The 25,804-nt window shown below is 65.6% G+C and overlaps 2 protein-coding genes across 5 annotated transcripts in view; one reads left to right on the top strand and one right to left on the bottom strand.

Moving 5' to 3' along the window:
* The first annotated feature begins 1,081 nt into the window (after positions 1 to 1,081).
* Positions 1,082 to 14,066, top strand: TELO2 (telomere maintenance 2). Of its 3 annotated transcripts, none has more exons than XM_077142259.1 (21): positions 1,082 to 1,204; positions 2,082 to 2,417; positions 3,271 to 3,545; positions 4,477 to 4,545; positions 4,641 to 4,788; positions 5,753 to 5,855; positions 7,083 to 7,151; positions 7,280 to 7,421; positions 7,552 to 7,688; positions 8,299 to 8,378; positions 8,558 to 8,659; positions 8,895 to 8,983; positions 9,132 to 9,223; positions 9,327 to 9,443; positions 9,562 to 9,633; positions 10,278 to 10,463; positions 11,332 to 11,423; positions 11,746 to 11,845; positions 12,029 to 12,093; positions 12,298 to 12,413; positions 13,681 to 14,066. In XM_077142259.1, the coding sequence occupies exons 2-21, from the start codon at positions 2,083 to 2,085 to the stop codon at positions 13,779 to 13,781; spliced, it is 2,490 nt and encodes an 829-aa protein (XP_076998374.1). In that variant the 5' UTR covers positions 1,082 to 1,204; position 2,082; the 3' UTR covers positions 13,782 to 14,066. The 3 variants fall into 3 exon arrangements, with proteins under 3 accessions (XP_076998374.1, XP_076998372.1, XP_076998373.1); XM_077142257.1 differs by lacking the exon at positions 1,082 to 1,204 and adding an exon at positions 1,312 to 1,385; XM_077142258.1 differs by lacking the exon at positions 1,082 to 1,204 and adding an exon at positions 1,528 to 1,700.
* IFT140 (intraflagellar transport 140) overlaps positions 14,046 to 25,804 on the bottom strand; it is a 73,252-nt gene continuing 61,493 nt past the window's right edge. For both annotated transcript variants that reach the window (XM_077142255.1, XM_077142256.1), the window contains exons 19-30: positions 25,422 to 25,599; positions 24,620 to 24,810; positions 24,221 to 24,316; positions 23,957 to 24,089; positions 23,641 to 23,784; positions 23,079 to 23,207; positions 22,741 to 22,923; positions 20,943 to 21,149; positions 20,534 to 20,746; positions 20,269 to 20,435; positions 18,860 to 19,001; positions 14,046 to 14,508 (exon numbers count right to left, since the gene is read on the bottom strand). In XM_077142255.1, the coding sequence (XP_076998370.1) occupies positions 14,290 to 14,508; positions 18,860 to 19,001; positions 20,269 to 20,435; positions 20,534 to 20,746; positions 20,943 to 21,149; positions 22,741 to 22,923; positions 23,079 to 23,207; positions 23,641 to 23,784; positions 23,957 to 24,089; positions 24,221 to 24,316; positions 24,620 to 24,810; positions 25,422 to 25,599 (2,002 nt within the window). In that variant the 3' untranslated portion in view covers positions 14,046 to 14,289. The remainder of the gene's footprint in view (positions 14,509 to 18,859; positions 19,002 to 20,268; positions 20,436 to 20,533; positions 20,747 to 20,942; positions 21,150 to 22,740; positions 22,924 to 23,078; positions 23,208 to 23,640; positions 23,785 to 23,956; positions 24,090 to 24,220; positions 24,317 to 24,619; positions 24,811 to 25,421; positions 25,600 to 25,804) is intronic.

Raw genomic sequence — 25,804 nt, 5'->3', positions numbered from 1 at the left:
TCTCAAGCAGCCCGAGTCTGGCCCTTCCCACCCCTGGGCTGTCTCTAGGCTGGGCCAGGCCTGGCCTTCCCACAGCCACCCCCGCGGGACCTTTCCATGTGAGGGCTGGACCTGCCTGTGCTCTTGCATCCGGCCTGGGCAGAATCTGCTGTCCTGGCCAGCGCCTCCCTGCAACCTGCTTCAGCTTACGGGGACCTGCCCAGGGTGTCTCCCACCTAATGGCCCCCCCACTGCCCTCTGCCGCGCCACTCCCTTACCCGCTTTATTTTTCTTACTGCTATCTGCCATCGGGCATTTTGTGCACATTATCAGTTCGCTCCGCACCCCAAGCTAAGCTCCACATGTGAGCAGGGACATTATCTGCTGTCCTGGGGCAAGGGTGGCATACAGGAGGCGTTTAATTAAGACTGAGTGACAAATGCTTCCCCGACACGGGTGTGGGCTGGAATGGCACCTCCTCTGCCATGTCTATGCCGACCACCCGCCCAGCGGCCCCTGGGCAGCCAGCCGCCAGGCAGACCCAGCAGTCCTGCCAACCTCCCAGGGCCAACCTCCCGCCTCGGGGCGGTCAGCCCTGGAGACGTGCCGCCCCGCAAGAGCCTGGGCCGTCGTTCCACTTAATGCTCACTGACATGGCCGCACTGGCGGCTTACCCCGGGATACTGCCCGCCCACCCTCCGTGTCCACGAAGGCCTGGCAGCGTCCCCACCGTTGTCCGTGTCCTGTGCCCTGGACCAGGACCCCAGAGTGGGACTGGCCCGCAGGGATGGGCCCTCAGGGAGGATGGGGCTCCAGGGCCGTCTCGGGGGCAAGGTGGACAGGGGCCCAGGAACACGCCAGCTCCAGGCGCGGCCCAGTGGGCACGCGCCCTGCCCACCACCGCCAGGCCCCACCCACATCGTACCAACCCCGCCCACAGCCGCCAGGCCCCGCCCACAACCTCCAGCGCGCTCCCCACGACCACGCCCCATACCGTGGTAACCGGCCCACTGCCGCTAGGCCCCGCCCTCACGCACCAGCCCCGCCCAAATAAACAGACCACGCCCCAGCGAACACGCCCACTCCGTCCGCCGTGGCCCCTCCCGCTGGCGCAAGCGCAGATGCGGCTCCCTGGCTAGCGCTCCGCAGATTCGCCGTGTTCGGCCTGAGGAGACCGGCGCCAGAGGGTCCAGAAAATTCGTGGCCGCTCCTCCCGCCGCCAGAGGTGCTCCCGGGACGCGGCCGCCCGTCTTGGGCCCCGGGCCGCGCGCGGGGTCGGCGGCGCGGCGGCGAGGCGAATCGGCGGCGGGCGAGAGGGGCGGGGCCCGGGCGCGCGGCGCTCGCAGAGACGCTCTCGGCACTGGCCGGCGCTGGCGGCCCCCGACCCCGGGATCCCCGCCCGCCAGGTGCGCCTCGGGGCGGGCTTGGCCCCGCGCGTCGTGGGCTCGTGAGCCGGCCTGGAGGGGGTGCTGGGGAGCCCGCGGAGGCTGGCGGGGGAGGGCCTCGGCGACGGCCGCTGCGGGAGGCCCGGGCTGGCGGGGCCACGTGCCCAGACCCGAGGCTTGGGGGTGCGGGCCAGCTGCCCCGAAGTAACCAGAGTTACCCCCACGCCTGCGCGCTCCAGGGAGGGAGAGGACTTGGTCGTGACTCAGGAGTGAGCGCTCAGCCGCGCCTGTGGGGCGGCTTCCCGGGAGGGCCGGTGCGCTGGCTTCTGCATGCAGGTGCCCGTGGCAGCCCCTACCCCTACCCCTACCCCAGTTGTGACAACCACAGTGTCTTCAGACGTTGCCAGATGTCCCCTGGGGAGCGCAGTGGTCTCTGGTGGAGGGTCACTGCTGTGGACAGGACGTGGAGGGGCTCAAGCAATGAAATGGACCCTGGTGGGGGCAGTGACAGCTGCTGGAGGGGAAGGGACCAGGGCAGGGAGAGGCTGAGGGTGCTGTGGGGCGAGCGCAGGGTGAGGTGAAGTGCATCCCTTTGAAAGGCCGAGGGAGGGTTCTGAGGGTGCATGTGAAAGAATACTTGTTTATCCCTGAGACTGAGCTTCGCTGACGCTGAAGCGTCCTTGGACTTGTCACCACGTGCTTTCTGCTGTGCTGCAGGATGGACCCCGAGCTCTCTGCCGTCCGGCTCGCCGTCCAGGAAGCCATCCACACCCTTGTATCGTCTGAGAATGGCGACCACATCGCCTCCACCCTGGAGTCCCTGAAGCAATATCTGGGTGGGACGGAGGCTCCAGCCCTCCCCAGGGAGAAGGAGGAGTTTGCAGAGACCCACTTCTCCACGCTCCTCAGGTGTCTTGTCAGCAAAGCCAGTCCTGACTGGCTGCAACTGTTGCCCGGCGGCCGCTTAGAGGAGCTGTGGGGCAGCTTCTTTCTGGAGGGCCCAGCTGACCACACGTTCCTCGTGCTGATGGAGGCCATCGAGACCACAGCTGGGTGAGTGGGGCTGGGCACCGGCCGGGTTGTTTCAACACTCAAACATGAGAGCAGCTAGAGGAATGTAGACCACCAGGTCCTCTGCAGTCTGTGAGAACCCGGCTTCCTGAGCAGTGCTGGGGACCACGGCTGCACCTGAAGACTGTCGTTTTCATATGTGCCACACCCAAAAGTGGGACAAGGTCTGCACTGGTCTTCTCTGCAGTGGACGACACCTGCCAGGGCCTCAGAAGGCTGTGTGTCCAGAGCATTTGCATCACAGAAAGCTAGGGTGGTGAAGCTGTCTCCAGGCTGACCCTTGCTGTTCACCTGCCAGATGCCATAGGCTGGCAGTGGGCACCTGCCACCCAGCTGCGTCCCTTTCCTTGGCGCCGTGTGTCCCACAGTGCAGCATTGGGTGCACAGGGCACCTCATGCTCCTTTACAACCAGGGGGACACGGTGGTGATCGACAGGTGTCAGACCCATGGGGACACCAAGCTCCAGGTGGTTCCCGATTCCAGCGCCCAATCACGCCACGTCCTTCAGTGAAGATGCTGAATGTTGGCTAAACTGGGTTTTCAGTGGTTGCTGTGATAGGAAGCAAGCACTGATGAAAGTCAGCCTGGGGCAGGAGCTGAGGCGGCAGTGCCATCTGACTCCAGAGTTGGAGAAGCTGTGTGCTGCCCAGCAGGCACACATGCCATGGCAGATGACTGTGGCCACTTAGGAATGGGTTGAAGTCTCACTTTTCCTTTCAGTTACTGCGTAGGACGTAGACACTGAATGGCTGGGACGCCCTGCTTCCCGGAGGTCCTGGGTGCTGGGCACCAAGAGGGTTGAGGGCCCTGCCCAACACAGCTGTTGTTGGTTAGCCCGAGTTTCCGGCTGATGAGGATGGCGCAACTGCTGGCTGAGTTTCTGAGCGCGGGTAGGATGGCCGCCCTGATGGAGACGCAGTGTCGGCAGACGAAGCCAGGCTCCTCGCTGCTCCAGGAGACACTGCTCCGCAAGGTGGTGTGTCTGCCCGACCACCTGGCCAACCGCCTGCAGCGGCAGAACCTGCCCCAGTTCCTCCCCCAGGCCTACTTCCCCCTGCTGGGGGAAGAGGTGGTCCGCGCGCTGCAGGGCGTCGCCGGCGCCCTCCGAGGTGAGCCCAGGCTGGGTCCGGCAGCGAGTCTCTCCTCCCTTTCCTGCACCTCCAGGCCTCCGGGGACTTTGGAGTCTCTGGGTAGGGCTGTCGGGCCGGTGACACGGTGTCCCGTCAGGGTCGTGACACCACACTGAAATTCCATCCACTGCTCAGCTCTTGACCTTGGAAGGTGGAGGGGAGGCCCGAGTCCTTCTTGGTTGGACGTTGTTGGTGTTTGGCCTTGGGTTTGGAGCTTCTCATGCACTGACACCCCCGGGGCGGGGGGAGGACTGTGTTGTGTCCTTTGTTGCTGAGTGCGGGCTGGGTGTCTTCCTGTGCTGTGTGCTCGCGCTGTCCTGGGCAGTCCGGCCACACATGCACTGCCCTTCCCCTGCGCTGGGCGCTCCTTGCCGCCTGCACATGGCCACCTCTGGCCCCCGGCGTGCTGTGGGGACTGGGGATGCTGCTGAGTGGGGCACTCCCCCAGACACGCCCGGCTCGGACTGTCAGCCCAGGCCCTGACCTCGCCCCCACCTGGCCTTCGCGGTATAGACCTTGGGAAGTGCTTGGGGGGTTGCTCACGGCACAGCTGTGCCGAGTTCTGTTTTAGCCTGATTTTAATGGCCACTCGTTTTAAACTCGCACGTGCTGAATTTCCACCTGTGCTCCATCCCCTCCCGCCCTGACTCGGCTCCACGGCTTTCCCTGTCTCCACCTTTGCAGGAGTGTTGTGACAATTACATGAGTGGACGTGTGAGGCTTTTTAGCAGTTAGTGTTGTCGGCTCTTCACGTAAAAGCCACGGGAGCATAGCTTTAGTTGATGTTAGATCGGTTGGAATTTGAGGATCAGTTTGGGCTGGGCTGGCCTTTGCGTGACATGGGGGCACCTCGCGCACGCAGGGCTCTGCCATGCCCGTGCCAGCGCCTTTACGCTGTCTGTGTCTGCAGGTGGAGTGGACTGCTGCGTGTCCTTCGTGTCCAGGGTGCTGGGGAAAGCCTGCGTCCACGGGAGACAGCGTGAGTGCCCCCCTCGAGGAAGGCGCCTGCTCTGGGCTGACCTTGCCAGCCCCAGACGCCTGTCCCGCAGGCTCAGGGCTTCCTTGTGCCCTCAGGAGAGGTGCTGGGGGTGCTGGTGCCCCGTCTGACCCAGCTCACCCGGGATGACGGCCTGTGGCAGCGGCTGTGCTGGCGCCTGCTGGAGCGTGTGCCCGACAGCGCCCTGGAGGCTGTGCTTACCGGACTCCTGGAGGCTGCACTGGGGTAAGCAGGCAGGCGGTGGGCATCCTGCCCTGTCCCTTTCCTCGTGCCTGCTGACCTTCCACAGAGGGTCGGCGCTCCTGGGGTGCAGTGCTTCCCCCCCAGGGCAGTGGCTCGTCCTTTTTCAGGGCCGCCTGGCTGGGTCCCCGAGACCACTAGCTGGCTGGACTGAAATCACCGTGTCAGTCCCTCACCAGGGCTGCAGCTTTTCCGTTCGCGGGCGGCCCTCCTGTGCCCAGGCCGTGTGGGCGTGGTGTCCACTTCCCCAGGCAGGAGTCTGGGAGCTGCCTCGCCAGGGGGCTCCTCTGGTGGTTCTGGAGTGCCTGGGCAGTGTGTGTGCTGGTGCCGTGCCCCTGCCAGGGCCTCTCCTCGGGGTCCTCAAGTGCAGGGAGGCCGTGTGCATGAGCATCCGTGGCCCTCCAAGCCGTCAGTCCCTGCAGCCCTGCACCCATCTCCGCACCGCGTCCTTGGAGTTGACTTGTGCGAGCTCGCGGGAGCTGGAGCACGTGCCCCCCTTTCCTGGGCCTGTCCGGGGCCTGGGACCTCGGGGGACGCCCTCGCTGCCACGTGGGCTCCTCTCACCAGGAGTCTCCTGCCCGCCGTCCTGTACTATGTCCTGAGCAGTCCCAGTTCCTCTCTCGCCTGTGTCCTAGCCTCTCCGGTGGTGAGCGAGGATGAGTCCAGCCTTACCTTTCCTGCATCGGCTGAATCTCTTTGGGGACGAGACATCTCCCATGCGCAGGGGAAGCGGGGGTCCCTGCCTGGGTCTAGGGGTGACATACCGGTGCCCTTGGGGGAAACGGGTCCCCAGCCCAGTTCACTGACCTCTAGGTCATGGTGACCTGTACCCGGGAGCCTGCTGTTTGCCCCAGGCTCTCTGTGGGACGTCTGCTGCCCTGGCTGCAGGCAGGAAGGGGCTCCAACGGCAGAGTGTGGACTCACCCTGCCCGGCCCCCCCACCTCACAGGCCTGAGGTCCTCTCGCGGTTACTGGGGAACCTGGTGACACAGCGTAAGAAAGCCCAGTTCGTGATGACCCGGAAGCTTCTGTTCCTGCAGTACCGATCTTCGGTGAGTGGGCCCGGCCCCCAGCCATTGCCCCGGGGGCTGTGGGGGTGGCACAGGGACATGGAGCGGGGCTGCGGCTGCCAGCCCAGGACCTGTGCACACCTGCTGTGAACACGGCTGGGGGAGCATAACCTCCACAGGTAAATCTCCTGACAGCCTTCTGGATTCTCCAACTTCATTGATTTGGGGATCTGCTGCCTGCCTGGGCTCCGAGTTGGGACAGGGTGTATGGGCGCCTTCAGGCCATGAGCTGGGACGGGGCGGGCGCCTTCGGGCCGTGAGCCGGGACGGGGCGGGCGCCTTCGGGCCGTGAGCTGGGACGGGGCGGGCGCCTTCGGCTCCGAGCCAACCTGACACGTGGGACCCCCATCCATCCTCCTGGAGCTCTTATTCCAGGGTCACCGGTCGAGTAGGGTGAGGTGTCCTCAGCTGGAGGACAGAGGGGAGAGGCTGTGCAGGGGCCAGGCCCCACGTTAGGGGCACAAGGGCTGGGACCACCTTAGCAAACGTTTACTGGGCGCCTACTGCATGCAGCTGCTTCAGAGTGCATATCCAGAGCCTTGCTTCCTCTTGTGGATCAAGTCCACAGCATGGTGTGTCAAGGCCACCTGGACGGATACAAGGTGGCCTCTGAGTGAGGGGCAGGATTGGGTGGGAGGGCCTGAGGTGGGGGGCGTCGGCCCAGCAGGCCTGTGAGGCTGTGGGGGCTGCGGGGAGTAGAGGAGAGCCAGGAGATGGGCACAAGGTGGGTGTGTCCTGGAGGGGCTGGTGTCTTCTGGTTTGGGCAGAGCGTGACCCAGTCTGGCCGCACCTTGGAGCCTGCCAAGGATGGGGTCAGGAGTGCAAGAAACCAAGGCCGACTCGGGACACAGGGCCCTGGGGGCAGCCAGGGGTGGATGGCCAGCTGCGGCCACAGCAGGAGCCAGGAGGCACTGAAAGCACCTTGCAGCTCTGAGTCTTGTTCAGGCCGACTGTCTTGGGGCAGGGGAGGCTCTGCCAGCACCTGGCCCTTGTCAGCGTGAGCGGGAGCCGGCCTCACCCCCCTGCCTGCCTGCACCCGTGCTGCCCTCCTGGTTTCTGCACTGACCCTGCCTCCTCCCCCACACCCCGGCCTCTGCACTGCCACCCTGGCCTCTGCGCTGCCCCCTCGTTTCCGCACTGCCTCCCCCGGGTGCCCGGGCCCTGGCTTCCGCAGCCGGCCCTTCTCAGGCGCGGTGTCCTTTGTTGTAGACAGCCTCACTGCAGGGCCTGCTGGGGTACCTGGCCGCCGACAGCCAGCGGCGCCCTCTCCTGCTGCAGGTATGGGGCCTCGGGCAGGTCCGGGGGGGCTCTGCAGGGACTGGCTGGGGTGTCAGAGGTCAGGGGCGGCTGCTGTCCTGGCCCCCAGGGCTGGCCCGGCCGCAGTGACGGGTGTGCTGGGGCCGCAGGTGCTCAGGGAGCTCCTGGAGACGTGGGGCAGCAACAGCGCCATCCGGCACACGCCCCTGCCGCAGCAGCTGCACGCCAGCAAGGCCATCCTCATCTGCCTGGCACACCTGGAGGGGCCGGAGCTGCAGGACTGCCGGGATGGTGAGTGGGGCGGGTGTGTGTGTGTGTCCGGGGGGAGGGAAGAGGGGCTGGGGTGTCCGTGGGGGCTGATGGGGGGAGAGGGTGGAGGGTGGATGGGCTGGGGCTCAGGGTGCACACTGTCTGCCCCCAGAGCTGCTGGCAGCCGTCATGGCCGGCGTGAAGCACCGCCTGGACAGCAGCCTTCCCACCACCCGCCGTCTGGGCATGATTGTGGCCGAGGCCGCCAGTGCCCGCCTGCACCCTGAGGGGCCACCCCTGAAATTCCAGGTGAGGCCAGGGGCTGCCTGCCACTTCCTTAGGGCTCAGAGCCCACCTGCCAGGGCCTGCAGAGCCCACTCCCGGGCGCGGGGGGCTCGGGGTGTAGTCACACACACGAGCACATGCTTACACACGCATGCACAGAGGCACACGTGCACGCTTGTGTGGGCACACCTGCACACATGCACTCCTTCATGCAGGGACCCTCGTCCTCCCTGGGAACCTCCATCTCTGCTCCAAAGGCCCTGCTGGTAGGCTGGGCCTCCAAGTTATTGGGGTGTCCTCTTCACTTACAGCCGCAAGTGCAGGTGCACCCCCCAGCCCCAGCACCCTGAGCCGAATGGCTGAGACTGCATGGTGTGGCCGGGGGTCTCCTGGTGCCCAGGGGCATAGTGGCCGTGCTGGCTGGGGTTGGCCGGGCCCTCGCGGCGGGACAGCTTGGGCGCCTGTGCAGACGACCCTTGGGCCAGCGTTCAGGCGTAAGGGCAGCCACGTGTGGGTCTGGTCCGCAGCGCACCGGCAGCCTGGGGTCCTTCCACTGCTGACCACTGTGCGGGTCGGTGGCCATCTGAGCCAGGGGCTGCACGAACTCTGACCACAGCTGTGGCTGCGCTTTCAGTACGAAGAGGATGAGCTGAGCCGGGAGCTGCTGGCCTTGGCTGCCCCACGACCAGCGGATGACAGTGCATCAGACTCGGGGTGACGCTCCCCACCCCTGCCTCCCTGCCTGGGGATGGGCCCTCCTCACCCACCTCCTGCTCCCCCTCGCCCTTGTCTTAATGGCGGCTGGGGAGGGGTGGGGTAGAGGCCGAGGCAGGGGTCCCTCCTCAGGGACACTGCAGTCCTCAGTCCTGAAGGGTATGTTTGTTTCCTGGAAGCCCGCCCGCCACCCCGGTTGCTGCCCAGAACCCTGCTGGGGAGAGTGTGGACGGTGGGGAGCCCCAAGCCAGGGCACCAGACTCTGACTCCGAGCTGGACAGGTATGGGTGGGGCTCTCTGCGGACCCTCCAGGGCCTCTCTTGGAGGTCCGGGGTGGGCATGTCGGCCAGGACCCTGCCTCGGAGCTGCATGAGGTGTGGGGTTTCCAGAACCCTCCGAGGCGTGGTGCAGGCAGGTGGAGGTGCCAGCATGTGGCCATGGCACTTGTGTCCTGCTGTTCACGCCTCTGGGCCTCTGGCCATGGCTCACCGGGCCCTTGGGCCCTGCCCTCTACAGCGACGATGAGTTTGTCCCCTATGACATGTCAGGGGACAGAGAGCTGAGGAGCAGCAGGGCACCCGCGTACGTCCGCGACTGCCTGGAAGGTGGGTGCAGCCGGCCCCATCTGCAGCCGCCCCCCTGCCTGGCCCTCTTCCCCCTGGGGCTGCCCCGGCCTGCTCCCACCCCAGGCGGGGCCGTGGCTTCCCGCGTGGTAGTCCAGCCCCGGCCCACATGGCCGTCTGCTCTGCGCAGCCCTGACGGCGTCTGAGGACTCGGAGCACTGGGAGGCGGCGCTGCGTGCCCTGGAGGGCCTGGTGCGCCGGAACGCGGCGGCCACCCGCGAGGTGAGCCCCGAGGACGCGGGTCGGCAGCCCCCACCGCCCCTGGGGGGTGGTGGCCGGTTGTGGAGCACCTGGGCCCTGCTGGCTGCTGAGTGCCCATGTGCAGGTGAGCGTGGAGCTGGCCATGGCGCTGCTGCACCTGGAGGAGAAGACCTGCGTGCCGGGCTTCGAGGGGCTGCGGCGGGGGGCCCTGGTGGCCGTCACCGTCACAGACCCTGTGCGGGTGAGCCCAGCCCAGCCCTCAACGTGTGCCTGCTACGCACTCCGAGCTTGCAGGGGTGGGGTGGGGTGGGGTGGGGGTCCCGAGGCGAGGTCTGCAGCGGCTCCCATCGCCCGGCCAGGTGGCGGAGTATCTCGCTGCGCAGTTCCATGGCCTCAACTACAGCCTCCGGCAGCGCATGGACGTGCTCGACGTGAGTGCCTGGGCCCAGCTTCTCGGTCCACGTGGGTTGGGCACTCAGGAGGGTGGCGTGGGGAGCAAGGGGCTACCCCTGGGGGGCCAGACGGGGCTCTGCTGGGGGAGCAGGGCATCTAGGTGGGATCTTTTACTTTAAAAAGCAGCAGCGAACAGCTCTCGTTGATACAGCTGACCTCTGTAAGATCCACCCTTCGGAAGTGTGCAGCAGAGTCTTTTAGTGGTTTACAAGTGATTCCGTCCCCACCAGGGTGTTTTCATCACCCCCAAAAGGAAACCCGCGTGCTTTTGCCGCCACCCCGGGACTCGTGCAGCCCTGACACCCACCTTTGCTCTGAGGCCTTGCCTCTGGGCCTCTTCCGGGGCTGCCGCCTGGGGCACGTGCCTCCCTTCTCCTGCCAGGCAGGGTTCCAGAGCTGGGGGGGCTGCGCAGGGACATGGGGGGGCGGGCTTGGGGTGAGGGGGGGGGCGGGGCAGTGACATGCCCAGCTGATCCCGGATGTCCAGGGACCATGGCTGCAGGCCTGTGCCCACCCTGTGGGGCTGCCGTTCCCCTCCACTTTGCGCCTTGTGGGGGCCTGTGAACTCGGAGCCTCAAAAGTTTGCTTCCCAGAAGTGCTGTCCTCGGTTCGCTCCTCCTAGGTCCTGACCCTGGCGGCGCAGGAGCTGGCTCGGCCCGGGCACCAGGGGGACGCACTTGTGCAAGGGGTTCCCAGTCCTGGCAGCCGCCACGTGCTGCCGCCCACCGCCCAGCCTACCGCCACGGCCCCCGACTGGCGCAGGGTCGTGGAGCAGCGGATCGAAAGCAAGACCCGGCGGTTCGCCAAGGTGGGCGGGAGTGGCCCGAAAATCTACCTGGGATGGGCAGTCAGGGGACTCCACGTGGGGCGGGGTGGGGGCAGCCCGGGGACTCCACGTGGGGCGGGGTGCGGGCAGCCCGGGGACTCCACGTGGGGCGGGGTGGGGGCAGCCCGGGGACTCCACGTGGGGCGGGGTGCGGGCAGCCCGGGGACTCCACGTGGGGCGGGGTGGGGGCAGCCCGGGGACTCCACGTGGGGCGGGGTGGGGGCAGCCCGGGGACTCCACGTGGGGCGGGGTGGGGGCAGCCCGGGGACTCCACGTGGGGCGGGGTGGGGGCAGCCCGGGGACTCCACGTGGGGCGGGGTGGGGGCAGCCCGGGGACTCCACGTGGGGCGGGGTGGGGGCAGCCCGGGGACTCCACGTGGGGCGGGGTGGGGGCAGCCCGGGGACTCCACGTGGGGCGGGGTGGGGGCAGCCCGGGGACTCCACGTGGGGCGGGGTGGGGGCAGCCCGGGGACTCCACGTGGGGCGGGGTGGGGGCAGCCCGGGGACTCCACGTGGGGCGGGGTGGGGGCAGCCCGGGGACTCCACGTGGGGCGGGGTGGGGGCAGCCCGGGGACTCCACGTGGGGCGGGGTGGGGGCAGCCCGGGGACTCCACGTGGGGCGGGGTGGGGGCAGCCCGGGGACTCCACGTGGGGCGGGGTGGGGGCAGCCCGGGGACTTCACGTGGGGCGGGGTGGGGGCAGCCCGGGGACTCCACGTGGGGCGGGGTCTGGCCTGGGTTCTGCCCGGGCTTGCCTTGCAGAGGAGCCCGGGAGGGCATGGGGCAGGAGGAGGGCACAGGGGCTGTGCTGTGCTGCCTGCCGGGCCCCTCACCCACCCCATCCTGCGCAGGGTCCCCCGGCGGGGGAGCTGGCCTGTGGTCCCAGCGCCTTCGGGTCCGTGGCCGGTTGCTTCTTCTTTCCTCTCATCTGCAGCCTGGACAGGCGAGTGCAGCTCCCAGGCAGGGCTGGATGTTTTCTGAGACAGCCCCTCACTGCCAAGCTCCGTGTCTCGCAGTGCCACCCCTCACAAGCGCAGCACTGCCCCAGTCCCTGCCAGGCTTGCCCATAGTGGCACTGGGGACCCTTGTCACCATCCCATCCGGGAGTGTGATGGCTTCACCAGAGCCCCCTTGACCACTGGCTCCCTGGTGGGGGATGATCTAGGGAAGGGGAGGGGGCTGGAGGTGCCCCCAGGTCCTGGGAGAGTGGCCCAGGGCGAGGGGTCCCTGTAGTGGCTGGGCTGCTCACTCACTCCATGGTGTAGGCCTCAGGTGACCTTTGACCTCCTGGGAGATGACCACCTGGTCCTCGGGAGACTGCTGCACTCCTTAGCGTCCCTCATGTACTTGGCTGCCAACGCCACTGTGAGTGGGGGCTGACGGGGCTGGAGCTACCACATGCCCGAAGGACACATGCCAAGGCTAGGGGCAAAGGGGGCGCCCCTGTGGGGTCGGGGGCCGGGGCCTTGGGGGCAAGCGGGGCATCCCTGCAGGGTCAGGGCTGGGGGCGACTCCTGGGGGCCATTCCCACACCTGCCGGCCTTGCAGGTGGCCGTGCCCATGGCGAAGGCCCTGCTGGAGCTTGTGTGGGCACTTCGCTTCCATGTCGACGCGTGAGTGGGCAGGAGCCATGGAGGGTGGGCTGCTCCCTCGGGGACGCCGAGTCCCGGGGCAGTGGACGGCGGGAGGTTCCCAGGCCCTCCCAGGAAGTGCTGGAGGGCCAGTGTGCGGAGGCGTGGGTGGTCTCCCAGTGGGGCTGGTAAGGGTGATGGGTGTGGACCTCTGCGTACAGCCAGAGCACGCACCACCCCCCGCAGCTATGTGCGCCAGGGCCTGCTGTGTGCCGTCTCTTCTGTCCTCCTTGGCGCGCCTGCCACGCGGCTGTGCAGAGACCTGCTGGAGGAGCTCCTGGAAGTCCGCTCCTGGCTGGCAGGTGGGGGGCCGGGAGGCTGGGGGGCTCAGGGTGGCCCCCGCACGTCCCTCCTCGGTGGGCGAGGGGATGGCAGGTCGTGTGGGGTGGCTGGAGGGATGGTGATGCCGCATGCGGGAGACGTGCGTGGGGACTGACAGGGACCATGTGGGGACCCCAGCCTCCCCCAGGGCGCGCTGGGCCACCTTCCCCCACCTTCTTCCTCTTTAAAGCGTAGGGCAGGGTCACGCCCTTCTCTCTTCTGCCCCACTGCTCCCCGTTTAGGGGTGTCTGGGGTTCTTAGGTCCTGTGCGTCTGCCTGCCTCCTGCAGGGGAGGCCTCTCCCTGGGGCCCAAGGACCACCTGTCCCCACTGTCCCCTCGGGCCTTCCGGGCAGTTTGCTCTGTTGGCTCACACCCCACCTGGCCACGCACCCCAGGCTGCCGCTGTGCCCTCCACGTAGGGAACCTCTCCCACTGCACCCTGGAATCCTGCGTCCAGCCCCCTTGACGGATGGGTCTCGCCCTTTCCTCTCCTGTGTCGTCCCTGTGGGTTGGCCTCGGTGCTTCCTGCTGCCTTGGGGGCTGTGGTTATGGGGGCCAGTAGGGGTGGGAGTGGGGAGACCACACTAATGTGCTCGGCTGCCCAAGCCTTCCTCTCCTCAGTGTGGCAGTCGACTATAGTCTCTTTGGGGTGCTAGCAGGACCACCTGGGGGACCCTGCCATTTCAGGGTGCCACTGGGGGGCAGGAGAGAGCCAGGCACGAGCCACGGCCCAGCCAAGGCTCCCAGGAGCGTGCGGAATTTCCTCTCTTGTCCTGCGGCTCCACGAGCCCCACCCGGGACATCCCGAGGGCACTGGGGCCTCTGCAAAGCCACTACCATCTGAGCACAGCAGGGCCAGCTGTGCATCCTGCTGGGCCAGCTTGTGGCCTGTCCCCAAGCCAGGCCTTTTCCTCAGCCGGGCCTCAGCCCCTGAGCCGGGCCTGTCCCCTGAGCCGGGCCTGTCCCCAAGCTGTGGCAAAGCTGCCGTCATAGCTCTCAGCACCTGCCCACCTATCTCCCAACAGGCAGGGAGCTCCTTCCCTCTGGGTGGGGCCACAGGGATCCCTCACTGTTGTCCTAAGGACCCTTTGCCTACCCCGGGACCCGCCTGCTTCCTGCAGATGCCTACATTCGGGACCCTGCGTGGGGCATAGCCTGGCGGGTGGCCGTTGGCCCCGGGGGTGCTGGAGTGGAAAAGCAGGGCCAGTAGAGGTGCTGCAATGCGGCCCGTGCTCTGTCCCCCGCAGACGTGGCCGAGGGTGACACGGACGGGGACTGCCGGCGGCTGGCGGTGCAGGCGCTGCTGCTGCTGGAGAAGCTCAAGGCCACGCTCCTCCGAGCGCCCTAGCCTTGCGCGGCCACAGCAGAGGGGCCCACGGACTCGGCTCAGGACTCTTGGGGGCTGCAGGCCACTGCTCTCAGTGCTGCCTCCATCGGCAGGCAGGGGTTATGGGGGGCCTGGGACTACCCCCCATTGGTGTCTAGCCCCCAGGTGGGTGTAACAGTGCATCAGCCACGGCCCACAGGAGGGGCAGCGCCACGGGCACTGGCCATACACCCTCCTGGCCTCACGTGCTACAGGCGGGAGAAGGAAGGGACGTCAGGGCTGACAAAATAAACGTTTTATTTTTGTCATAGACAGTCCTGCAGCTAGTAGTGAGACGCTGTCCCCTCAGGCCCCAGGTGCCACCCGCGGGCCTGGCTGGGTGGCCTCGTCTGTCCTACCGTGGGTGCCTCCGGGTGGGACGCTCCTGAGGGTCCCCAGGCCCAGCCCCCACGAAGGCACCTCGGGCCGCAGTGCGGGCTCCCCTGCAAGGGGTTGAGTGCCCAGGGCTGTGCCATCCCCCGGGGGCCCCTTAGGGCTCAGGCCCCACCTCTTCCGGCACCTCCTCGGCGGCCTCCCTGTCGCCTTCCTGCCGCTCCTCAGGGCTGTTGTGGCGGGTGCACTCGGGTGCGGCGCGGGGTATGGGGACGCCCAGGCCCTGGTGCACAGCCTCCACCGTGTGCGGCGCCACGTAGCAGGCCAGGCTCGCGGGCGGGAGCCGCTGCCGCATCTCCTCCAGGTACCTGTAGGCCTGGGAAGACGAGCACCGTCACAGGCCTAGCCCTCCTCTCAGCTGCCCCTGCCCCGAGGCGCCCGGCGCCAGGCTGGAGCGGGCTCTGAAGCTGGAACGTGTCGCTCAGCGACCTGACAACCTCCGAGCAGCCCAAACGCCTGTGGAGGGCAGGCAGCTGGCTAAGCGGCTGCTTATCAGTTTCTCCTGCCTGGAACGTGTCGTCTTGGTCGCCCAGCTGATGGGGCCACCCGCTGTGGGCTGGAGATGTTTCCTGTGCAACTCTCCATGGTCCTACTCGTGGGACTCGGGGAGGGCACCACACTCACCTGCACACACCTGCCCATCCTCACAAGTACGGGGGTGGGGGTGACAGGCCTCAGTGGCTCCAGGAAGCCAAGGCACACTCAACCCAGAAGGTGACACAGCCAGCCACCTCCCATTTCAGTCTTAGCACCTCCCAAGTGCCAGGACGCTGTTGGGGCAACGTTACAGCAAAGAACTAGGACAGGGAGGACAGATACAGGGAGGGCACAGATATGAACAGACAGGAGGTTGCAGGAGATAAAAATAAAGATAAAACACACATTTTGGAGTGAGCTCACTGGTGTCCCGGATCCAGCAGTCCAATGGACAGAAGTCCCAGAGGGGCAGGCCCTGGGGGGTGGGGGATGGGGGCTGTGTGGCAGGCGCAAGCCCCACGAGTTCTCCTTAGGGAGATGGGATGCCACAGGCAGAAAGCACAACTCACCACCCGCTGCCCAGTGTGGGGGCACAGGGCCTGGGCACACAGGTGACAGCCAGGCCACTGCAAGGAGTGGGGAGGTAGGGTTCAGCGGGAGGAATCTGGGGTGAGCTGGACGGGCGGCGGAAGTGCAGGGCCTGGTGCTGGCTGGGAGGAGCGGCCGGAATGCACTGCCCTCTCGCGTGCCAGGCCACCCCCACCACGGTCGGGGCCCGAGGAAGTGGAGGGCACTTCCAGGGAGGCGGGTGGGGACTGGGTAACACTGGCGTGTGGGCCAGCAGCCACTGGCATCAGCATGGACACCAGGAGCCCGTCGGGGCACACCCGAGTGGGTGCGATGAGGGATGTGACAGGGAACACAGGAGCCGCCGGGCTTCAGACGCAGAGCAGCAGAGACCAGGGGAGCTGCTTCCAGTATGCTCTTCTGCGGCCTCAGGGCATCTCTGCACTCCCGTTTTGTTTTATGCTCCTTGGAAAAAAGCCTCATGAGGCTCAGATTTAGAACTGCTTCCCCCATCATGGAAGGGTGGGGGTCAAAGCGGAAGTGAGTGATCAGATCAGGAAATGTGGGTTCACAGCTCTGCGTGGGGCGGGGGGACTGATGAATAACTTTCCTGGGAATTCTGGGAATCGCAGCCCAGCAGGGCTGACACCGCTCGCTGGCAACACTGCCAAGCAAGCGCAATTTGTCATCGCTCAGCTCTCAAGCCCTCAGGAAAGGAAGCCGGATCCTTGAGCACAGCTTAGCCCCAGGGTCCCGGCCGCCAGGGCAGCTCCCCAGTGGAGGAGGCTGTGGGTGGGGGACACAGGGACCCACCAGGTGGGGGCTCCAGGTGACCATAGTGTAAGCGTGACGGAAAGGGGTGAAGAGAGGCTCCTGGGAATGGAGGAGAGACTCATGCTAGGCCGACCTCCCTCCCCCTGCACATGAACAACAAACTCTGGTGAGACACACTGGCGGCAGAGACCGCGAGTGGGCAGAGGGAGCTGCGCAGGGGGCTCCTGCACTAGGCCCTGGCCACAGGGCCCACACGCCCACTCGGTGGTGGTGACCACAGTGTGCGGTGCTGGAAAAGAGTGACAGAAGGGAGTCCAATTCCCAGCCTAACTCCAGCTGCCTGCGTGTGCCCGGGGGTGGCGTGGATGCTGGGACGCCACGGGGAGCCAGACGCCCTGGGCTGGGAGCGCAGTGCCCACCACACAGGGGCGAGCAGGATGGCCTCAAAGCACGAAGCAATGCTCTCTGAAGGAATATAACTGAACCCGGTGTCTCCACAAAGAACCGGTCGCAGTATCAAGGACACAAAAACATGCCCAGAGAAAAGGCAAACGAGGAGCTCCGTAATCCAGACGTCAGAATGAGCAGCAAAGACCAGAGAGTGGAAATCAGGGCCATGGTCAGTGGGACAAAGGAAAACGTGTTTTTTATAAATGAACCAATAGGAAATTTGGGTAAGGAAACAACACAGAATTAGGTGCAAGTTCTAGGGCTGAACATACAAAATGTGGAATGAAGAGTGTGGAAGTTGTGAGGGTGCTTCAGTAGGAGAATCTTCACCTGCCATGCAGCAGACAGACGCATGCAGTCCCCCCAAAACAAGTAAAAACAAACAAGAATTCAACAAGTGGTGCTGCATAACAGGACACTCATGTGGAAAAACAATGAAATGTGATCCAGCCACATAGCAAACAAACAAAAAGTGCTGGAAGACTTAACACCAGTTTGGAGAGAACCAAAGGGAGCCAGCAGATCTGAAGAGAGATCAATATGAGTCATCTTGTCCAAAGAACAGAGAAAGGAAGAAAAAAGAAGGCTGGAAACAATGACAGAGCTTCAATCATTGTTAGCTGTGTACACTTCACATGAAAAGGCCTACTATTTAATTAGAGTCCCAGAAAGAGAAGAGAACGAGGCAGAAACAAACAAACAAACATTTGAAAGAAAAATGATTGAAACTTCCCAAATTTGGTGAAAGACCTACTTTTACAGATCCGTTAGTCAGTGAAGCCCATGCAGGATAAGCACAATGCAAGTCCGGAGACACTGTCACCTGGGGAAACCCAAGGGTGAAGAGGAGACGGGAGAAGCCAGGAGGAGGGAAGGACATTTCCCTGGAGGGGCAGACACCGCTGCCGCCGAGCATCACCAGGGCCAGGGGCAGGTCGCCTGAGGGCCAGGGCAGGTCGCCGAGGGCGGACACATGCCTTTCAAGAGAGGAGGAGACCAGCCCCTCGGAACAGCGTCCCTCCCCCCCGGCGAAAGCGCCCTGACAGATAAAGGACTTCCACGTGGGCGGGCGGAAGGGGGTCTCCTATTGGGGCCTGTGCACGGGGCTCATGCGGGCGGCGGGGCAGCGGAGCCAGCCGGGACTCAGGCTGTTAGGAGGGAAGAGAGCAGCCGGGGCGGCCGACACGGGGGCAGCAACAGACTGCTTCTTTCCTCCTCGCTTCTCCAGGGTGCCCGAGTGCTTACTGCACAAATGGTGCCCCAGACCCGGGTTTAGGGTCCCCCGGAGGGGTTGGCGGACGGAGACACGTACAGCAAGGGCCCCTTAGTGCATGAGGACCCTGGAGTACATGGCACCCCTCGGCGTGGAGGCAAAGGGGCCGGGGCGCTGCTGCGCAGACGAGGGTGCCGGGGCCACCAGGCAGGACTGTGGAGACGCCAAACCCCAGCCCTGCACACACCACCCTGGGAACGCAGGATGCAGCTGCCGCTTGGGCCGGGCTTGGCAGTTCCCTTAGGGACCAGGTGACCCAGAGCCCACCGTGCTGCCTACCCTGGAGAAAGGAAGACTCGTGTCCACACACGTGCCCACACACCACCGCACAGTAACCGAGAAGCCTAGGCCAGGGACGGGCTCAGGAGCCCCCAGGGCAGCCGTCGCAGTGGCACCGGCCTCCAGCTCGGTATAGTGACCCACCAGCCCTCAGAGACCAGCAGCACGGAAGGACAGCAGGAGGCTGGGGAAGGTGCGGAGAGGGGGCCGACCTCGGGGAATGCGCAGGGTGGCGGCAGCAGGGCGGGCACGGAGGCAGCGCTAACTGGCAAATGTCGCTAACACGCCAATCACGGGCGGGCAAGGGGAGCAAGGGGGCTGGATGCAGGTCCCCACCCGTCCTGCACTGCATGTGCAATGAGAGCAGCACGCGGAAGGTCCCCGGGCTGTGAGTGCCCTGCGTGACCCGGGACGCTCGCACCACGGTGAGCACCAGGAGGGGCAGGGCTGGCAGCGGGGTGGGGGCGTGGGATGCCTGCGGCTGCTCAGACAAGACGCTGAAGCAAAGGCAGGTGCCCGCAGTGCACCCTGTGAGCAGTCAGAAGAAGACACTTCACACCCAGAGGAAAGCGAGAAAACGCGTGTAAGCAAGTGCTGGCAAAGGTGCGGCAGGGGGGAACCAGGGAACCCGGCCAGAGGGGCCATGTGCGTTCTGTTTGTCTTGCAACCTCTAAGGTTTAAAATTAGTTCAAAATAAGAGGTGAGAGCAGCAGCCAGGCCCCCACCACACCTGAAGACAGCTTTCACCCCGGCCCCCCCATCTTTGGGCTCCCTCCCCCAGGCCCCCTCGCCTCCCGGGCTCCCCCACCCCCACCCCCCGGCTCCGCCAGGTCCCGCCCAGCCTCACCGTCTGATGCTCCTCCCGCTGCAGATACTGCTCCACTAGGAAGCCGTACACATCCCCGAGGCGGACGGCGCTGTCCAGCTCTGGCTCCTCCAGCAGCAGCTCACACTGCCTGACCGCCTCCTTGGGGTCCTCGGCGTAGGCCCTGCGGGGGCACATGGGGCCTAAGCAGGGCAGGTGGGAAGGGTCCTGGTGGAACGGGTGGCTGGTGGTCCTGGAATCAAGGGACTCATCTGACAGACACCTGCCAAGGGTGCCAAGCCTGGGGCTGTTCCCGAGGAGTGGGGCGAGGGTGAGCCAGGAGGGCATGGCCAGGGAAAGGGACAGCGGGAGGTCCACCATGCGGGTCAGCGGCGGGCCAGGTGTGGCGGGACGTGGAGTGGGAGGACCAGAGGAGCAGCCGCTGGGCTGGGAGCTGGGGGCTGGATCTGTGGGGTTCGAAGGACATGTGAGCCAAGAGCAAGAGCAAGGTCAGGGATCCCCAGGCCCTGTCTGCAGGGGGGCCTGAGAATGGAGGGGGACCAAGAGGATGCGGGTCGGTCAGCTGGGGGTGTCCAGGTGGACATGCGGGCAAAGGTGCGTGAGCAGAGCAGGTGGTGGCGGTGGGGAGGCTGAAAGGAGGAGAAAGGGAGAGGAGGGGCTGCCCCCCAGGCCACAGCTGGACAAAACCTGCCCTGCCCTCCAGGCACAGCTGGACAAAACCTGCCCTGTCCTTGGGAAGTGGACACTGGAACGGGGGCGGAGGGCAGGGCCGCAGGGCCCACAGTGCAGGTCCGCAGGGCCCACAGTGCAGGGCCGCAGGGCCCACAGTGCAGGTCCGCAGGGCCCACAGTGCAGGTCCGCAGGGCCCACAGGGCAGGGCCGCAGGGCCCACAGTGCAGGTCAGGGACACTCAGGCTGAGGCCCGAGTGAGGCGTTGCGTTTGGGCAGGAAGCCAGGCAGCTGGGGCGGGGTCCAGCGTGGGGACCGAGGGGCTGCAGGGCACTCAGCCAACGGGGTCGCATGGTCGCCTCGGCTCCCCCTTCCCTGGGCGCCTCTGGGCAGCGTGCTTCTAGGAGCTTCCACGTCCCAGTGCACGGCCAGGCCACACCGCAGGCCCCAGGGCACCTCTGCTTGGCGGCCCCGGGTAGAGGCTTCCCAGTAGCCCACATGCCTCGGGAACCCCCTGACCCCCTCACCACCCGGGCTGTATAAAAGACCTGGAAGCCCCTTTGGAGAACCGCCCTCACATGACACATTGACCAGGCAGGGCACGGGGCGCATGGCGGGCACAGAGGTGCGTGGGGGGTACGAGGGGCACACGGGGCACGAGGACCACCCATGGGGAGCCGGGATGCACCCCAGAAGAAAGAAGGCTGTGGCCTCCGAGCAGAGGCGAGCTGCTGGCCGGGCCTGGCCGCGGGCCGACCCACCTGCGGGCCTGGATGAACCTCTTCACCAGCGCCATCTTGCTCTGCAGCTGGGCGAGCTTGGTCTCCTGGTCCAGCGGGCTCTTGGCCTTGGCCTTGGACAGGCACTTGTAGGCCTCGGTCAGCGCCCCGTGGGCCTTGTCGTAGTTCTGGTACTCGTCAATCTCCACCTGCCGCAGCCGGGCCGTCAGGAGCCGGGACTCCCACGTGCCCCCCAGAGGTCCCCCCAGGTGCCCCCCCCAGGTGCCCCCCCCCAGGAGGGCTGGACCTGGGCGCAGGCGTCGTAGAAGCCGGCCAGCAGGTCCAGGGCCCGGCCCTTGGTGTAGAAGCTGATGACGTTCCTCATGATGTCCGGCTCCTTCCGCCAGTCCAGGGACTGCAGGTAGTTGGCCGCCATGATGTAGAGCTCCCTCTGTCGGGAGACTCCGGCAAAAAACACGATCTTCTCCGTGTCCCCAGACTTGAGCAGTGCGCGCATGGCCTAGACAGGGCACGTAGGGCTGGGGGTGGCGGAGCACCACGGCTCCAGGCAGAACCCGCGCCACAGCCCGAGGCCTGTGCCTGGCTGTTCCCTGCGATTCTGAATGGCCTGGCCGCTGGGAAAGCAGCCCCAGCCCCGCTGGCCACACCCCTGCCCCTGGCCCCGCCCCATCCCGCCCTGGCCCCAGGGCCCCCACCTTCAGCTTGTTCCCGGCCTGCGTGTACTTTTTGGTGGCCAGGTGGTAGTTGCCCTGGCGCACGCAGCAGTTGGCGATCTGCTCCAGCAGCTCCCGCCGGGACTCCTCGGACAGGTCCTGGGAGTCCTTGGGCACAGTCATCCTCTCGGCCATCTCCTCAGTGATGGTCATGTTTTGCTCCAGGCAGAGCTGCAAGGCTTCGTGATACTGCAGAGGACACAGACCCCAAGGAGGGGCGGTGGCAGGGGGAGCAGGCCGTGCGACCCGGGGGCAGCCCCAGTCTAGGCCAGGCGGGTGGACGCAGCGACACCCTACCAGCTGAAAGCACCCCAAGACACATCCTTGCTACTGCCTCTACCATCATTCCAGAAGGAGGGGCACATGGGTCCCCTGCTTATGTTACATTTGAGGCAGAGGGGCAAGGGCACAGTCGTGATTTCTTCCTCACACTGCTTTAAATTACATGGACTCAGCACTGCTCCAGCGCAGCTTGCAGAGGGGCCGTGCGCTGAGTCCCTGCCGAGGACCCGCTCCACGCTCACGGTACCCGGGCAAGCGCGTCCCCGCGCAAGGACCAGTGTGGGCAAACATCCCCATCAGGGCGGGTCCCCGGGCAGCCTCAGCGGGCTCTGCTGCACGTGCAAATGGGCGCTTCCCAGGCCAGGGGACGAGACCTCCACCTGTTCTACCGTTCCCGGCCTCAGCCGAGGCCCCACGGGTTTTGCCCCGTCTCTCTCCATAGACACAAGGCAGACCACACTGTCCTCTGGTATAAAGCCTGCACATGCCGGCCCTCTCCTTCGGGATTGTTGGCAAATCTACTGGAGGTTCATAGGAATTGTATATACACTTACAGAATTCACCTCTTGGATAGAAAGAGAATGCATTTTTTTCTCATGTTACCATTTAACTGTAGCTTGGTTTATGCTTTTTTCCCATGCACGGTTTTCATTTTTATTTGGCTGACTTTATCAAAGCGTCCTTCCTCCAAGGGGGCCCAGGACACAGTGCAGCCCCCGCTGGGCTGCTTCCTTCACGCCCTGAGAGCTCTGATGTGGGGATTTGCTCTGAACCTGAAGGTGGGTGGGGGTTGCTTTGGTTTCTTTCCCCAGGTGATGGCGCCACCCACGTCATCACATCCTAAATGCGTGTAAGCATTCAGTCTATTTCTGGATTCTCTAATACTGTCCACTGGCCTGTAGGCCCAAGTGTGCATCAGTCCCCAGCTATTTTAGCTTTCCTGCCTAACTGGGGAGGTTGAATCACCTCTTTCAAACACCCTCTCAAGTTTTCTCCTGGCCACTCTGGCTCACCTAATTTTCCCTGTGGAACACAGAATTAACTTATCTAGTTAAAGAAAACCCGTGGTGTTTTTCCAGGATTGGCCTGAGGGAGAATTTATATTCTCATTTGTTGGGACATTCTAACATGTGGTTGCTGCACCTTCCTGCTAAATTTTCTTCCCACCGCTGTGTAGCTACAAACAAAACTGCACGCACCGCCATGCCTGCAAGGAGTTTTTCATGGAGACAAGCCGATTTTGTACGATTGACAATTTGTTTTCTGTAACTCCGTTTGGTTTCTATCAAGAGAGATTTCCCACTTAGGACGCCTGCAGCTGCCTGGCCATGAGGCGCCCCGGGTATGAGGGGGAGAAGTCCACACCTGAGGTGGGCGCGGGGCACTGCGAGGTGAGCGTCAGTGCCGACCAGGCCCGTCCCACCTGAAATCCGGCCTGCAGAGGCGGCAACACCGAGCCGCCCTGACCCCTCCCCAGCCCGAGGCCCCCAGCCCTCACCTTCTTGGCGGCCAGCAGCAGCTCCACTGCCTTCTCATACTGGCTGTGCTCGATGAAGAAGTCCGAGCAGCGCGCCAGCAGGGCCGGGTCTGACTTCTCGTCCAGGTCCTCTGCGATGAGCTGCAGAGCCACGAACTGCTGGGTGGCGAAGGCCAGCTCCAGGGCTTTGGAGAAGTGGCCAGCCTGGGACAGCAGTGGATGCTGAGCTCTGGCCTGTGCTCTCCTGCAAGGCCAGACCCCTGGCAGAGCCACGTGCTGTCCAACCCTTCACCCCTGACACAAAGAGCCCACGTCGGGGCCCACCGAGGGGAGCTGGCCTGCGTGGGGTAGGGTCTCACTTTGTGATAGAGCATGACCGCCCGGTCCATCTGCTCCCCTTTCTCCTCATAGTAGCGGGCCGCCTCAATCATGTCCTCGGGCGAGCTCAGCAGAGCCAGGTTTATGAGCTGGTCCCCCAGGCCATTCTCCTGTGGGGGGCGGCGTGGGGGGGAGAGGCTGAGGGCAAGCCCTGAAGGACGTTGCCCAGACTGCTCGTTCCGGTGGAAACTGCCTATTTTTTTGAAAATGCTTCCAGGTGATCTGCTGGACTGTGACTTCTCTCTGGGGCAAAATGCTCTTCTGGGATTGTGCATTGGAATTTCCAGAAGCTTCTCCCCCCCCTCCTTTCCTCTCATAAAGAATTTTGCAAGAAATTTCCGATATGGCCTTTTCCTGCAGCGAGGCCCTGGGCTGCTCTGGGTGGGCGTGACCTGTGCACCTGCTTCTAGAGGCCGCGCCTGCACATGCTGACACAGCAGCCGGGGAGACGCTTCCCGCCCCAGGGGCTGGCGTGACGCCCGAGCGGAGGGTGCAGTGGGGGCCAGGGTGGGCGGAGGGCGAGGGCTCGGGCCCAGCACCCACCTTGCAGAGGCGGATGGCGTTGTTGAAGGCGCGCGCCCGCGTGTAGAAGTGCACGGCCTGCCGCACCTCCTCCTGGCTCTCGTACTGCCGGGCCAGGTGGTAGGATGCTGCCCAGCTCCCCGTCTCGCTGGCGATCTCCGCAGCCTGCCGAGACCCCGCGGGAGCTGGGGGTTGCCTCTGGCCTGACGGCCATGCCCATCCCCGCGCCCCCGCCCCCTGCGTCCCCGCGCCTGTCCCCGCCCCCCTGCGTCCCTGCGTCCGCCCCCGCCCCCCATGCGCCCCCGCACGCGTCCCCGCGCCCCCCGCCGGGCCGAACCTTCTGGATGTCGCCCTGGAAGCAGTGAATGCGGACCAAGGAGAAGTGGTCCTGCGCCAGCTCGTAGTAGCGCAGGGCAGCGTCCATCTCGCCCTGGCTCTCCAGGTACTGCGCCCACCACTTCCACAGGGCCCTGCGGCGGCGCCTCCGTCAGGACCTCCCCGGGCACGCGAGGGCCATGCGCGGGGTGGGGAGCCTCTGGCACCGGAAGCCAGGGGCGGCTGCACGCCCCGCCCCCCCGCCCCCCGGGAGTGTTGAGCCCACCTGTCCCTCATCTTGTTGACGTAGAGCTCCAGCGACTGCAGGTCCTCCGCCAGCATCCGCGGCACCTCGAAGCGGTGGGTGTCCGACTTCTCGTAGCTGTGGGAGAGGAGGTATAGTCACCTCCGCCCGCCCCCGGGGCCGCACGGACACGAGTGGGAGCACATCGGGGCGGGAGGTGCGGCTCGCTCGGCCTGAGCCCACATGCTCTACACCAGCCCCGGGTGGCCGGACCGGTTTCCTAGGCTGCCCACGCGCCCCTGGGCCTGGGGGTAGGTTGGAGTGGGTGCACTCCCACTGCGGACAGGCTTCACGGGGGTGGGGTTTCAGGTCCTGAGTCCCCAGGAGAAACCCTGTGTTAGAAAGGCTTGTTTCTCCCGAAAGGCACTTCCCCGCCCTCACTAGCTGAGCGCCAGGCCGCAGTCGCCGGCGGCCTCCAGGTGCCTGGCATAGCTGTAGTAGGTGGTGCGCAGGTGCACGCGGTCGTGGCGCTCGGCCACCTCCACGGCCTTCTGCCACTGGTCGGAGGCCTGGTAGAGCTTGTTCAGGAGGTCATAGCGCCCGCACTGCTTGTACAGCTGCTCTGCGTCCTCCTGCGGGAAGGCAGGAAGGCCGTCACCACTGCACCAGGTGGATGGAGCCCGGGCCGCGCGGGACCCCCACGGGCTGGGCAGCCCCAACGTCACGTGTTTATCAAAGCGAAAGGGAGTGCCAGGACCGGGGAAGAACAGAGAGGGGACAGAGGCCAGGGGGCGCATCTGAGGAGGGGCCGATGCCCGCGGAGTGCCTGTTTTCAGAGAGCCACCCCAATACCGGGCATGGCCGCAGCTGAGCCTGACCCTGGGCCCTGTCTCCTGGGACCCTCCAGCCCTGTCGGGCCGTGAGCTCGGCCAGCTGGGTGGTGGCCCTGGGCACATGTGGGGACAGCGGGAAGGGCAGCCCAGAGCGGGGGGTGGGGGGGTAATGGGGCTTCCTCAGGCCCGGTGTGAGGAGGTCCTGTTGGTGCCACTGAAGGCCTACCTGGGGCACCCCGACCCTCTGGGGTATGGGGGGCGCCAGCCCGTGACCCCGAGAGCCTGCAGCACACCCACCTCCCCTCCTCGCCCCCCTCCCAGCAGTGCCTCCTGGCCTCTGGCTGAAGCTCAGGGCTCCCAAGGGCCACCCACAGGTGCTCTCTTGTCCCCTGAGCAGGGCGCCCGCTCACCAGCATGCCCAGCTGCACGGCCAGCACAGCCACGCGGGCTTCCAGCTCCGGCTCGGCCTCGGCCAGGCGCAGGGCACGGGCCCCCCGGGCGTGGCTCATGTTCCCCAGGCACACCCTGGCCACGTCCAGCCGCTGGGTCTTCACACACATGCGTGCCATGTTCTCCCAGACGGCCGCACTGCGGGCAGCAGGGGCAGCGGTTAGTGCCCCAGTCCACGAGCCCTATCTGCCTGGCCAAGAACACACAGCTCAGGCACTCCCTGGCTCTGCCCTCGTGGGGGTGCATGTCCCGCTCCCACTCTTGGGTCTTCTATCCACAGGAGCAGAGAAAGGGTTGCAGAGTGTGACCCCTGCAGTCCCACAGCTTGTGCGGGGGCAGTGGG

The sequence above is a fragment of the Tamandua tetradactyla genome, chromosome 23 (genome assembly GCF_023851605.1).
Source record: "Tamandua tetradactyla isolate mTamTet1 chromosome 23, mTamTet1.pri, whole genome shotgun sequence".
Lineage (NCBI taxonomy): Eukaryota > Metazoa > Chordata > Mammalia > Pilosa > Myrmecophagidae > Tamandua > Tamandua tetradactyla.
The sequence above is the reverse complement of the archived record's forward strand: the minus strand, read 5'-3'. Positions and strand labels throughout refer to the sequence as shown.